Source organism: Colletotrichum graminicola (genome assembly GCF_000149035.1).
Source record: "Colletotrichum graminicola M1.001 genomic scaffold supercont1.8, whole genome shotgun sequence".
Classification (NCBI taxonomy): Eukaryota; Fungi; Ascomycota; class Sordariomycetes; order Glomerellales; family Glomerellaceae; genus Colletotrichum; species Colletotrichum graminicola.
Genome location: NW_007361012.1, coordinates 437,320 through 450,531, shown reverse-complemented (window position 1 = coordinate 450,531; position 13,212 = coordinate 437,320). Strand labels below are relative to the sequence as shown.

Genomic DNA, 13,212 nt, shown 5'->3' with positions numbered 1-13,212 from the left:
TCCCCCTGAGAGACGGCCCGGTGTCATAAAAAGTGGATGGTTCTGAGGCCCAAGGGGGCCGTTGTTCGAGGCTCCTTGATGTGTTCCACACCTGCCTTGAGTATACACACGACCCATAGAGGCAAGTTGGTCGCGCGCGCAAGCTGCCTGTGACTGTTCTTCTCCAGTTAGATGGACCGTGGAATCCGAGCCGGCATCGTGTGGTCCTCCGAGTGCCCAAACAACGCACCAGGTCCTGTGAGCTCGTCCCTTTTTCTCTAGCATATACGTCGTGAGCAGCGGGCATATCAAAGTCACACAGCGTTTGCCATCTTACGCCGCTAGCAGTGTGCCTCCGACTTCCCCCGCCCGATTGTCGGGCGGCAGATCGAGTATAAAACGTGATTGGACGACAAGAGCCTTGAGAGTTCCTCGTGGCTGCGCTTGGTAAAGCCCAGGAGGAGGGCACTGGTGGAGTCCCCCCACCCCAGAGCGAGACGTCGGAAAGCCACTGTATGCCTGTCTTGAGGAGAATATCTGCTTCGCTATTGCCGCCTTGCATGGCGGCTCCATGACAGCAGACGGGACGACATCGGCCTGTCACTGGACACTCGCCGCCGGCGCCCGTACTACCTCAACCAATACACAGCGGTGTATTAAATCGTCTCTAAAGACGTTTGGCCTTCCGTGTCTATGTGATCTACAAGTGGCCGTGGGGCTTCTCAGTGGTCCCTTTATAAGCATTGCCTTGGGACGAAGCTCGGCTGGCAAAAGAAGCACCATGTTCGATCCAACGCGAAGGTGAACGATGACGATACCAGAGAATGCTATTTTTTTCTTCTTCTCTTTTTCTGACGACCAGTTCTGCTCTTGACAGAACATCCGCAACATGCCAACAGGAGCACATATAGTATCTAAACTACGCAGAATGTATTGATATGTTTCTAGTGTATAATGCTATATATATGATATATATAAGCTCTCATGATGCTTCACGCTTGCTCCCAGAAGTCAACGACCCCGCCGCGTGAAAGGCTTCATGTACGTGTTCGCTAAAACGCACAAACTTCTCCGAATCGGGCTTACAACTTGGAAGACTTGGGAGCCTTGGGCCTCTGCACCGGCGTCGCCAGAGGGTCGTACACGGCCATTCCGAGGTTATCCGAAGGCGTGGCGCCGTGGTTGAACAGGCTCCGGGTGTCGACGAGGGACGGGTTGAGCTGGTCTACGCTTGTGCAGCCGATGAGGCGCATATTCATCTCCATCTCGTCGCGGAGAAGCTGCATGGCGCGGTCAACGCCGTCGAAGCCGTAGCCGGACATGGCGTACAGGAAAGGCCTGCCGATGCCAACGCCCTTAGCGCCGAGGCAGAGGGCCTTGATGATGTCGGTAGCGCGGCGCACGCCGCCGTCAATGTAAATCTCAATGGCGTTCTCCAGACCCATGCGGCGCAGCACAGGCATCGTCTCGGCAAGGACCTCGATACCGGACCGGGCAAAGTCGAGCTGGCGACCTCCGTGGTTGGAGAGCACGACGCCCTGGACGCCGGCCTCGATGGCCTTGATGACGTCCTCGACACGCTGCACGCCCTTCAGGATGATGGGCATGTTGGTGATGGACTTGAACCAGGGAATATCCTTCCATGACAGAGCGGGGTCGATGAAGGACGAGATGGCGCGCGCGGCGCCCTGGCTCTGGTCCGTGGCCTGGCCGGACTGCACATTCGCGCCGGGGTCGGTGAACTTGGAGCGCATGTCCTTCTCGCGACGACCCAACTGCGGCGCGTCGACGGTGATGAAGAGACCCTTGCACCCACGCTTCTCGGCGTGCTGCACAATCTTCTTGGTGATTTCGCGGTCTTTGTTGACGTACAGCTGCATCCACTGGACCTGATCCCCTTCGGCGGCGTCCATGAGCTCGTCAAACGAGCACGAGGCCAACGTTGGGATCATCTGGATGACGTTGTGCTTGCGGGCGGCGCGTGTGAGCAGAACCTCGCCCTCCGGGTGGCCAAGCTTTCCGAGGGCGGTGGCGGTGACGTAGAAGGGCATGTCGACCTTTGTGCCGAGCATGGTGGTGGTGAAGTCGACCTTTTCAACGTCGACGAGAATCTGCGGCCGGAACCAGATTCTGTGGAAGGCGCCGTGGTTTTCGCGCATCGTCTGCGTGAGGGTTTGGGTCAGCATCGCTGGCTCTTGGTGCTCTGGCTGTCCAAGGACGAGGGAAGGACACTCACGATTTCGTCGTCAGCGGCGCTCGAGTAGTACGCCCACCCAGTCTTCTTCATGACTCTGCGTGCCACGGCCTCAAAGTCCATCAGGTTGTAGCATTGGGACAGCAGCGGCTTGTGCTCGACCCTCTCCAACCGCTGCAGCTCTTCGGGGTCCTCTTCCTTCGTCTCCACCACTACGGAGGCCATATCGACGGGGCCCAGGTGCTTGGACTTGTCGAGGTACTTGTCGAGGGTGTCGGGCGGGTGGATGGGGTCGAATTCTTCTGTCGCATCTTTGCCGGCATACTTCAGAATGATCTTGGAGCCACCAGGGTGCTCTAGAAACTGGCGTTAACGACGATCGGATCGACGGTTGTGGTTGAAGGCGTACTCACCCGGCAGGAAGTCTGTGACATCATACGCTTTGCCCTATCAATCGGCCGGATGTCAATTATGAGCCTTCTCCGTTGGAGTGAGACGCTCGGCGGCAGCTTACGTGGACAATGACCCAGCAAGAGTCGGCACTGTTGTGCTTCGCGATCTCGTCGCCCTTCAAACCCATTTTTCGTTGGCTGTGCGCGATTATTGTTCCGCTACTCCGGACTGATGGAAGTCGTGAGGTGGGAGGTTGCTTGGAGTCAAGGAGGATCCGGGGTAAAGGCCGACAATTGGCAGATCTTTCTCCACGGTGTAGCGCAGTTTTATGGGTGGCCCGTCTTCTATTCGGACCTAAGGAATTTCAAATTAGGCGGGCCGGGAATAGCAGATCTACAGCACGGTTTGACGTGATGGGTGGAAGTGAAGCCGACACAACCACATGAGCAGATCGAGATGCAGCTGTCGTCTCGCTAGTCAGTTCGAGAATACGTCTTCTACAATGACATTAAACAAAATTAAATGAAAGTTGCGGCGGCGTATTTGCTATATAGTTTACGTACAAGTAGTAGGTTAAAACTGGTGGGGGCCATATTGGGGGTTGGAGAAGAGCTGCCGGGGGGCGGGGGCGAAACCCATCAAAGGTCATCAGCTCGCTCTTCATTGTACCGTCCGCCACTGCCGTGCCCCACAGTGGCTCCCGCGTCGCGCTAGTACAAGTACTCACCTCGGGTCAATTGGGTGCGGGGTAATATGGGCATCACCGTTGATTGTAATTTGTCGGTGTATAATCCCACCGGCCCAATAAGTGCGCACACGCGTTCGTCCAACAAGCCACCGCCTGTACGCGGGGTCCTCCAGCTACCCTTCGGCTTGCGAGCCGCGGCCGGTACGGCTACGATTCCGAGGAAGACACGGGACGAGCGGTCTGATCCGAGTCGTCCTGTCGCGCATGGCTGAGCTGGACCATTTAGTGAACGTGATCTTGACCAGAAGTTATTCCTGGTGGGCACTGCCGTGTCTTGTGGTTGCATTCCCTAACGACAGGCACGATCGAACAATCTCTGTGGTTTTGACCCTCGAGATCCAGGTCTGCGAACCCGCACTTAAGCAGGAGCCAGCAGCGACGAAGATTCCCGTTTTGGACTGTAACGATCAGCTCCCAAGTTACCAAGATGATTCTACATTCCTCCCTGGTTGAAGCTTCCTGGAAATCACTTCCCTGCTCATATCCAGCCAATCAGTCAGACCGTAACTTATTTAGGAAGACCCAAAAAAATACTCGTGTTTCCCCCCTGACTTATAAACCTGGTATGTCGCAACCGACACTTCATGGGGCACAATATGAATAGCAATCCTGCCCCTTCCGTGCCCATCTAGCTTTCTCAATAATCACCGGGTATAGAACTCCTCACCGCCCATCTTGGCAACCAAACACCATAAAACCCCTTGCAAGCCAACCGGCAACCCGTAAAGATGACCTCGACACCCAGCGCCTACTAGAATACCGTCGGTCTCGGGCCGGATGACACGACGACCTCTGACACGCTCGACGTCCTCTGCGACGACGCCTTGCGATTGCTCGCGAATCTCCCAAAGAAGCCCTCGGCCCGCCTTCGCCGCTCGCTGCTCGACACGCTCGAGCGGTCCGACGTCTCGTGGATCGTGTTGCTGTCGATATGGGTCTGCGGGAAGATGCCCCAGACCCCCTTGGCGTTGGTACCGGACCAGCACCAGTGGTCCTGCCAGGCCCCTATGATGCTGTGTTAGCCTTTTCGACTTTCATCCAACGAATGCCCACGCCTAGAGAAAAGAAAAGAGCAGAAAATGGGTGGACGGAAACCCACAGCTGATGTTGGTGATCATATCCCCCTGGTCGAACCGCAGCCAGTCCCCGCCGTCCTTCGTCTTCGGCGCAAACTTCCACCTCGCCACCGCCGAGATGTTTCTCGTTGTGTTCATCCGGATCTCCCCCTTAGGCGGCGGCTCCAGCTTCAGCACGTCCAACGGCGCCGACCCAAAGTTCTCCTCGTGCCATCCCATGACCCACTCGCCGTTGTACTTCTCCGGGAACACGATCCCCGAAACTCTCGCTCCGTTAGCCAGCTCGAACGCCGGCGTGTTGTCGTAGAGCAGCCGCATGCCGTACATGCGCTTCACCGTCTGCGTCGCCGTCGCGGTTGGCCGCAGCGCGATCTCCGTCTGCTTGGCCGCCAGCGAGCTCTCCTTTGGCGGCGCTCGGAAGTGTAGGTCGTAATTGTTGCGCAGGTCAGGCGGTATTTCAGCCTCTTCGATGACCGTGATCCCGGGCACCTGCGGTAAGGGACGGGGATGCCGTGCCAGGTGCTCAAAGAGCTTCTTCTGGCTGAAAAAGACGGTCGCATCGCACTCTTCAAGAGTCCGCTGGGCGTGGACACAGAAGACGCAGCCGTAGAGGAGTTCATCGGCGCGTTTTGTAGCGACGTGGGACTTCTGGAGGAACCGCGGGCGGTAGGCTATCCTGCACGAGAGAAAGTTCGCTTGCTCTGGCAGGTCATGTAAGTAAGTACATAGCAAAGACCCGGCGTTGGAGGAGCTTGTACGTACCTGTTCTGTCGACGTCTAGCTGGACCTGCCTGAAGCCGAGCTCGTACGAGCAGCTGGTACACTTGGCTACCTCGTGGGCGCCGGAGAAACCCTAAATCAAGCATGTCAGTTTGAGGCTTGGTCGAATACCATGGCAACTCACAGGCTTCTTGATCTTCTTGATGCCAAGGCCTCCCAGAGTCACTTCTTTCGCACCCTCGCAAAACCCCTTGTACAAGTAAAACGAGCTGCTCAGACCAATGCTACAGTCCTTCGGTCGGCTCGAAACCATAGCCAGGGGCTTTGCCGCATTGCTCGACTCAGATTCGACAGGAATAAGTCCTTCGCCGTCGTTCATAAGCAATGGCACTCTTTCAATGCCGTCATAAATACCTGACAGGAAGTTTGGCGGCATAACAGGCCCGCGAGGAGGTATGGAGCTCAGCTGCCCACCATGCCCAGAAGACGAGGAGATGCGATGCTCAGTCATCGCAAGGCTGTTGGAGCCATCATTCCTCCTACCATCGAAGACGGAGCTGTGAAAGGACTCCTGGGAGCGTTGTCTGGACGATTGAGAGTAGACCGAGCTTGCCTGGGAATAGCGGTGCGGCAACGGTGCAGAGTCCGGCTTCACCGGCTGGTCTTCGGTCACCACAGCAAGGGTAGCCGACGAGGTCCGGGCTCGCGCGCCTAGAGAGTTCCTATCCCTTGGCAAGGTTGGGGATTGTGAGATATCCAGAGGGCTCGTTTGATGATACTGTTCCTCTTCAGGTAGCATCCTTCCGGTTGGCATGCTGAGCTGTCGACTGGAACTATAAGACAGCCTTCTTGTATCTTCTGGGCTTACCGGCTCAGATACCGGGGAACTCATGGTGGAAACGGGCGGCCGACGCTCGATATGGTCGCCCAGCGATGCCTCCAAGCCCATTTCGATTGCTGGGCTCACTTTGAGATCCCACGGGTCCGTTGACGGAGGCGACGGTTCCCGAACCTCCTCTACTGTGAGACCCGGCTTAAGAGTTTGGATTTCTTCCTGGAGCTCTCTCTTGGGGGCGCCTTGAGCTCTTTGATCTCGATCCTGAGTTTCTATTAAGATGTAACAGTCAGCGCATAGCTATCAGTTTTTTATGTTGAGTGTACCTACCAGTCGCGGCAGGCGGTGACGCCGCGACAACCGGAGCGATGGGCTGCTGTCGCGGCGCCGCCTCGAGTTTCATCCTCTTCAATATCTCCCCGGTCCGTAGCCCGGTCTTTTTGCACAGCTCTCGCAGCTCGACATATTTTTCCTTTTCAAACGCGTCCTCCTCGACGGCATCGTCAAAATCCCACAACATGTCGGTCAGCTGTGATCTGTACTCGGCGATCTCATCTACTTCAAAGTCAGTGAACTGCTCCAGGAATCTCAAGCCCGAAGCCGTGCATACTGTCATCCTTGAGTGCATCCGTAAAGGCCACGCCGTACTCCACCAAGTGTCGCTCGCAAAGCGGCTCAATGATTTTGAGAATGCGCTCGGCGCCCTTGACCAGCTTCTGACTCTCGGAGCGCATTTCCTTGTTATCGCCTGCGTTCTCGAGTGCGAGGTTGCCCTTTTCTACGACCTCCCTAAAGGGACCGGTCGCCAAGTCGGCGACGACGTCCATCGCGGTAGCCTGAACGCGGCGGCACTCGTTCTGTCTGGAAGGGTGAAATGGCGGTAACGTGGTGATGATGCGCGGGCGTGACGAGCTGACAGAGGTTTATTCACATGGACGAATACCGATCTCAACAGTTGCTTTCGTACCAGTCGTGAGTGACGACAGGCATCATTTCAATATGATGGTAGAGAATGAAGGAAGAGGGGAGGACACGAGGGGGTGTAAGAAACAAGAACATCGAGGCGGCTGAACCGAGCAACCAACCCGGGTGTCAGCTTTCGGCGACCGAAGACAGCTCTAGGCCGGAAGATGGCCAACGGTGGGCGAGTGTGGTAGGCAGACGCAGGGCACAACGCATGTCAGACACCGTCCCGAGACATGCCCTCACCGGAGACCCAGGGAGCATCAGGAAGCCACCACTGAATGTGGGCAGGGAAGCCGGGAAGGTGGCGTCCAGCTTAGAGGCAGATGCAAGTGAAAGTGGTGCCCTAGTTCCTGGACGAAACCGGCATGGTGTTTGATAAACGAGGACAAAAGTCGACATGCTCCGAACACGAAGTTGGGCCGGATGTCTAGCCAGCTACCACTGCTATGCTCTCGGGCGACGTGCTACTACTAGGCAGACCCGTTTGAGTTCGTCTGCGTGGCACATTCTTGAACAGGGACCTGCGATTGGCGATCGCAAGCGATAGGAATGTCATGGAGACGGGTTATCTGGGATTTAGGATCATGAGGGGGAGGGGAAGGAGTCTGTGTCAGCTTCCAAATGCGAGTACGTACCTCTGTGATAGGCGCATTTGGTGATAGCTGCACTTGAGCGGTCCAGGGCGGCTAGGCTAGCGCAGAGGCGCAGTCCAATATTGGGGCCCCTTCTAGCAAACAAACCCACTCAATAGCATGCCGGAACAACGACGCGTGCTCATCTATTAAGCCTGCAGGTCTGCCTTGCCCGATAGGCGATTGATCAAACGGTCATCTATCAACCGTAGATCAGGCTTTGAGACTTTTTCGACTTGGCCGTCGGTCACCACTTCAAGAACCAACAAAGAAGGTAGCAGCCCACTCACTTACACCAAAGAACTCACCATTCATCCTTGTATCGTTGACTCAGTCAAAGTACTCAAAGTTTGTGTACATCGGATTCCAGCCCAAGCTGACGACGTTGAAACGTTAAACCATGTGTCTTTCAATTACACTTATTTGCTAACGATACATGCTCTATACGACATCGGACGTAAGTGGTTAAAGGGTGGCCATGTGGCCTTCGACTACAGTCCATCAAGTTCACGCCCTGTTGGCGTGGCCATGGTTTCAAGCCTTTGTCGAGTTTCCAGCAACGCTCTGAAAAATCAATCGTTAGAAAGCAGCATTGAGTGTTGGACGGCGTAAACTTACTTGAGAAATCAAGTTGCGACCGATTTGAATCACCTCGCCCATACCTCGTTGGCGAAGCCAGAATCTAGTACGTACTCTGTTAGCTTCTGGGCACAGGTCTGCTTTCTTTGAGGGTGACTTACGCTTCCTCGGCGCCACCGTGGCCTTGAGTCGAGAGTCTGCGAGCCTCTTCCTCCAATGTCTTCAACGTGATCATCTCGGTTTTCTCGATACCAGGGGTGGCGGCTTGGTCCGAAACGCCTTGACCCAGGTTCTCCTCAAGGAGTCTCTTCTTCATCACGAACCGCTCCTTCTTCTCTTTTTGCAAGCCAGGGCTTTCCAGCTTCGTCATGACAAGACGGACGACGAACTGGGCTGCAAAGTAGAAGTGCTCGGCCAGGAGGATGCTCAAGAGGAGGCCCCAGGCTTGAATGCTGCCAGGGGCGCTATGGGGTCCACTACCCTTACCACTGGAGCTGCAGAGAAAGACGATCGAGGCGCTGGTGATGCTTCCCAGCCAAGACAGGAAGCCAAGAGCGTTGAGCCAAGGACCGATAGAGTCGGCGCGCCACGGGATGGGCCTCCTACTGCTGATGGCGATCTTGACAGCATCGGATCTCATCTCGACCCAATTGTTGACCAGGAAACAGCAGGCCGCCAGCGGCCAGGCTACAGAAAAGAGAGAAAGGTAGCCAAACTGGATTACCATTTCTCGGTAGTCACCGGTGACATCGTAGGTTTCAAGTTCGGCTTCTTTCCTCACTCGCTCCAAGAAAGCAGATTCCTCGGGATGGTCCTTGATATGGGCCGCATCGCCCTCCTTTGACATCTTGGACTGCACCTCCCTGACCTCCTCGAAGACCTGGCGCTTGACGTAAGGTACGATGACCTCGGTAGCGAAGTTGACCACCTGAGCAGTGACGGTGAAGTAAAACATCTGCTTGCTGATTCGGTCAGGGTTGACGACGAATTCCTGGGTCTGGAAGTTGACGTCTTTCGGGGTAATCTTTTGCGCAGTGGACCGCCAGAAGTCGAGATAGGGGGTGAGACGGTCACCGAAAGGCAGGTAGACGAATGTGGTAAAGAACAGAGCCATGTAGGAAGTTAGGAAGTTCAAAACAAACTCCTTCTGTACCAAGGCCGCGTGATGTGCTGGGAATCGTCATTAGCAAACCATTGTGCGCGCTGGCTGCCGTCAAAACTCACCATCGATTGTCTCGTAGTTCTCCATTTCAGTGAGTCTCGTCGCGAACTTCGTGAGCACCGTAGAGAAAGTGGGTGTCATGACGACCAGAATGACAGTTGGGAGAAAGGCGAGGTATGATTGGAACGGTCCGTTGTATACCTCATTGATGAAGATTTCCAGCGAATTGCAGGTCACGATGAGGGTTCCGAGCACCAAGATGCAGGCCGCGGCGAACGGGATCTGCAGCAGCTGCGTCTGCAGGCGCTTGATGGGCGAGTAAATCTTGACAGACTCCCCAGTGACGGGGTCCTCCGCCTGGCGCTCGAACTCGAACTGCGGACGGGGGTGCTGGATGTTGGAGACGCCGCGGACGCCCCACTGCACTGCTAGGTCGACCTCCTTCTTCTTCCAGAACTCGAAAAAGACGACGGACCACAGGCAGCTGACGAGGGCATAGAACCACGAGAACTGGCCGAGGAGAACCCAGGCCGCGAAACCGGCGGCGGCGGGGACGGCGAGGAACTTGAAGTAGGTATGCATAAATGCAAAGTAGAAGGCGACGCTCTCGCCGAACTTGTCGCGGATCTCGTCGAGATCAGTCTCATCCGTCTGGCCCTTTGTACTCACCCTCTTGATCCACTGCTTGTTGAAGGCGTGATTGTGCAGCGGGAAGATGCTGTCGACGTGCTTCCAGCGGCCCGACTGGGGCGTGATGCCGGCGCCGCCCTCGTTCTTGGGTTTCACAATCAGCAGGTATACGAGGCGCAGGCGCTCGGCGTCGGAGACGGGCTCATCGCGGAGAGCCTGAGAAAGGTCCTTGTCGGAGCTCGTGGTTCGGACGCCCTGGAGCCAGTCTTGGAGCCGGGATCGGTAGACCTGATCGTCGAGAAACTTGTCGGCGATTTTGATGAAGACGAGGACGGACTGCTTGTCGCCTCTCCGGACCTCGGTGGTCAGGCCGACATGGGTCAGGGCCTCGACGAGCTGGACGAAGCCCGCCTCGGCAACGGCTCGGTCTGTACAATACATGCATCAGCCCCCGTGAGCAGGAAAAGGGATTGGAGGCAAGGGCTGGGTGGCTCTCACCTTCTTGCGGGATCTTGTAGTTGATCACAAAGTCCACGCCAAAGTTGGAGTCCAGACCCTTGGTCTTTTCGTTGCTGTAGAGGTCGCTAAAGCTCGCCATAGCTGCAGGCCGGGAGTTCGTCTCAATACTCCTCGTTGAGAGCTTGAGCACGGATGCTATGCAGGTTCTATTCAGGAGGTCGGTACGCGAGGGAGATGGGATGCAATCCCGGGGTAAGCTGGGAGCAAGACTTTCCAAGATTCCCAAAATGCTGAAGATGGCGAGACAAGACGGCCTGAAGTGTTTTAAAGCCAAGTTTGTGACACCCGGCCAAGTGGCTGAAGTAATGACGGCGATGTCTTGCTTGGCAGGTTTTTTTGGAAGGACAGCAACGAGAAAGCTTGGGCGGGACGATTGGGGGAACCGTCACGTCACCACGCAGGGCCCGACTTGGATGGGTGGGTACGGTGGGTTTTCCAGGGAACAAGCTCCAGCCCCTCAGCGCCTCCGGCCCAGTGACACGGCAGCGCCATTCCAGGTTTGGCGTAGCAGTGAGCGACTGGTGGATGTGGCCAGGGCAGCCCGGCCACAAAGCTGCCCCTCGCATAGCTGAATCCTTCCCCCCCCCCCTCCCTTTACGTAAGCACGCGGATAGGTATCAAAGATGTTCAAGCCACATTCAGCCTCACCAGGCCCAAGTTTCCACGATTCATTTTCGACGGATAATTGATTCGCCAATCAGAGGATGTGGAAACCCGGAAACCCCGGGCGATGCCTCCGCGCCAGCTGCCGGCCGGTCGCTCCAGTTGCATTCTCCACTGAGGTGCCGGTGCTGTCATCGGTGGTGGGGTTTCAGCTCGAAGCTCTCATGTGAAGATCAGTCCAATGTGGCCCTAGCCTCCAACCGGCCTCAACAACAGCTCACCGTATTTCACCCCTCTCTGTCACAACGTTACCTATAGACCCCGTATAACATTAATTGACCTCTTCTTTCTTGACAAGGTACTCACTCGGTCGAGGTATTTCGAGGCAAAGAGAAAACGCGCCTCTCGCCTCCGATGACCCTCCTCACAGCCCTCGGCCTCAGTCGCAAGAACGACTGGGAGCCCCCAACACTGCTCGATTCCCTCCTCGCCTCACCTTTGCACCTCATCGTCACGATAATATATAGAATCGCTCTCTTCCTCCGCGGCCGACCGTTCATCCCACCCCGCGACAAGCCCGCCATCCGCATCGTCTGTATCTCCGACACCCACGACCACACCAACGTCGCCATCCCTAACGGAGACCTCCTTATCCACGCCGGCGACCTCACCAACGCGGGGACCGCCGACGACATCCAGGCCCAGATCGATTGGCTCGCCGCCCAGCCCCACCAGCACAAGATCCTCGTCTGCGGCAACCATGACAGCTACTTCGACCCCAGCGCCCGCTTACCCCAAGATCGCGGCAGGACCCTCGATTTCAAGGGCATCCGCTACCTCGTCCGCGACGCTGTGACGCTGGAGTTCAAGGGCGGGCGCCGTCTGAAGATCTACGGCGCCCCCGACATCCCGGCCTGCGGCGGCCCCGAGAGCGCTTTCCAGTATGACCGCGCATCGCCGCCCTGGACGAATACCGTCCCGATAGACACGGACATCTTGATCACTCACGCTCCACCCGTTCGTCGGCCCTCCGTCTCATCCACATCTGAAAGGCATTTCCTAACGCGGTACAGAAAAACCACTTGGATCTGGGCCTGGGTTGCCCCGGCCTCCTCAAAGAGGTCTGGCGAGTGCGCCCGAAGCTGCACGTCTTCGGCCACGTGCACTGGGGCCACGGCCGCGAGGCCGTCCACTTTGACGAGTGTCAGCGCGCCTACGAGGCCCTCTTGTCCAAGCGCCCACGCGGCCTCATCCGTGACTTCTTTCCGCACTCGGGCTGGAGAGAAGCTCTCCGCGTGCTGGGTTACGCCGCGCACGGTGTTGTGTGGAAGTGGGTGATGATTGGGCCCGGCGGCAACACCGGCGGTCTCATGGTGAATGCCGCCCAGATGCGCGGAAACACGGGACGGCTAGGGAACCCCGTGGAGGTGGTGGATCTGTGACCAACGAACATCTCGTTGCTATCTGTATAGAACTAGTACTAATAAATGCATGCGCCCGTTGCGCTGGTGTGGTGGTATCATGACGATGTCTATGCTAATGAATGTGTAGGAAAGGGAGGAAAGTAGGTTTCAGATGCTCCGCCAAATGCTCCGCCAAATGCTCCGGGAACCAGCCCTACCGATCCGCCAGTGATGCCTATTGCTTATCAAAGGAACATCAACACGAAGCGCACCATCGCGATGGCCGCTCCTAGACGCACAGCCCACACATGGCTCCCACCCGCTGCGGAGCTGATCAAAACCTGTGACGGCGCCGGTGTCCCGGTCGGACCTCCGGGAAGGGCCGGAGTCGTCGGCCAGTACCCCGTCGCCGGCGTCGTCAACGGCACGGCGGCGATCTGCAACGGCACCGTCAGCGTGACCTGGCTCGTGCCGTTCGCGCCGCACGCGTTGCACGAGGCCAGCGTCGTCGTCAGCGGCACGCAGACCGCCGCCGGGGCCCTGTCGCCGCAGTACTTGTTACACTCGGGCACCAGGATCGTCGTCTGGTATTCCACGGGGATCAGGGACGCGAGACCGGTTGCGTCGACGGTGGTGTACGTGATGGTCGTCACGAGCGTCGACGTCGAGGGCGGGTGCGGCTCGGGGTCTCCCAGCGGCGGCGGCGGCGGCGACACGTCGTCGGATGTGCGGCCGTAGACGGTGAGTAGGTAGTTGGCCGGCGCGGCACGGCG

At 57.1% G+C, this 13,212-nt stretch overlaps 5 protein-coding genes across 5 annotated transcripts; 2 read left to right on the top strand and 3 right to left on the bottom strand.

Moving 5' to 3' along the window:
* Positions 1-1,061: 1,061 nt before the first annotated feature.
* On the bottom strand, positions 1,062-2,753 carry GLRG_02804 (FMN-dependent dehydrogenase; the record flags this gene model as incomplete). Its single annotated transcript, XM_008093489.1, has 4 exons — positions 1,062-2,141; positions 2,216-2,529; positions 2,587-2,620; positions 2,688-2,753. The coding sequence occupies 4 exons, from the start codon at positions 2,751-2,753 to the stop codon at positions 1,062-1,064; spliced, it is 1,494 nt and encodes a 497-aa protein (XP_008091680.1).
* A 1,312-nt stretch (positions 2,754-4,065) lies between these two features.
* GLRG_02803 (SH3 domain-containing protein) lies at positions 4,066-6,772 on the bottom strand (the record flags this gene model as incomplete). Its single annotated transcript, XM_008093488.1, has 6 exons — positions 4,066-4,319; positions 4,414-5,091; positions 5,153-5,243; positions 5,295-6,217; positions 6,276-6,500; positions 6,556-6,772. The coding sequence occupies 6 exons, from the start codon at positions 6,770-6,772 to the stop codon at positions 4,066-4,068; spliced, it is 2,388 nt and encodes a 795-aa protein (XP_008091679.1).
* A 1,305-nt stretch (positions 6,773-8,077) lies between these two features.
* On the bottom strand, positions 8,078-10,512 carry GLRG_02802 (uncharacterized protein; the record flags this gene model as incomplete). The annotated part of the gene is made up of 5 exons (XM_008093487.1): positions 8,078-8,107; positions 8,162-8,225; positions 8,284-9,292; positions 9,347-10,342; positions 10,413-10,512. 5 exons carry the CDS (start codon positions 10,510-10,512, stop codon positions 8,078-8,080), a joined length of 2,199 nt encoding a protein of 732 aa, XP_008091678.1.
* A 938-nt stretch (positions 10,513-11,450) lies between these two features.
* GLRG_02801 (calcineurin-like phosphoesterase) lies at positions 11,451-12,478 on the top strand (the record flags this gene model as incomplete). The annotated part of the gene is made up of 2 exons (XM_008093486.1): positions 11,451-12,053; positions 12,110-12,478. The coding sequence occupies 2 exons, from the start codon at positions 11,451-11,453 to the stop codon at positions 12,476-12,478; spliced, it is 972 nt and encodes a 323-aa protein (XP_008091677.1).
* Positions 12,479-12,670: 192 nt separating this feature from the next.
* Positions 12,671-13,177, top strand: GLRG_02800 (uncharacterized protein; the record flags this gene model as incomplete). Its single annotated transcript, XM_008093485.1, has 1 exon — positions 12,671-13,177. The coding sequence occupies one exon, from the start codon at positions 12,671-12,673 to the stop codon at positions 13,175-13,177; it is 507 nt and encodes a 168-aa protein (XP_008091676.1).
* Between the last annotated feature and the right edge of the window lie 35 nt (positions 13,178-13,212).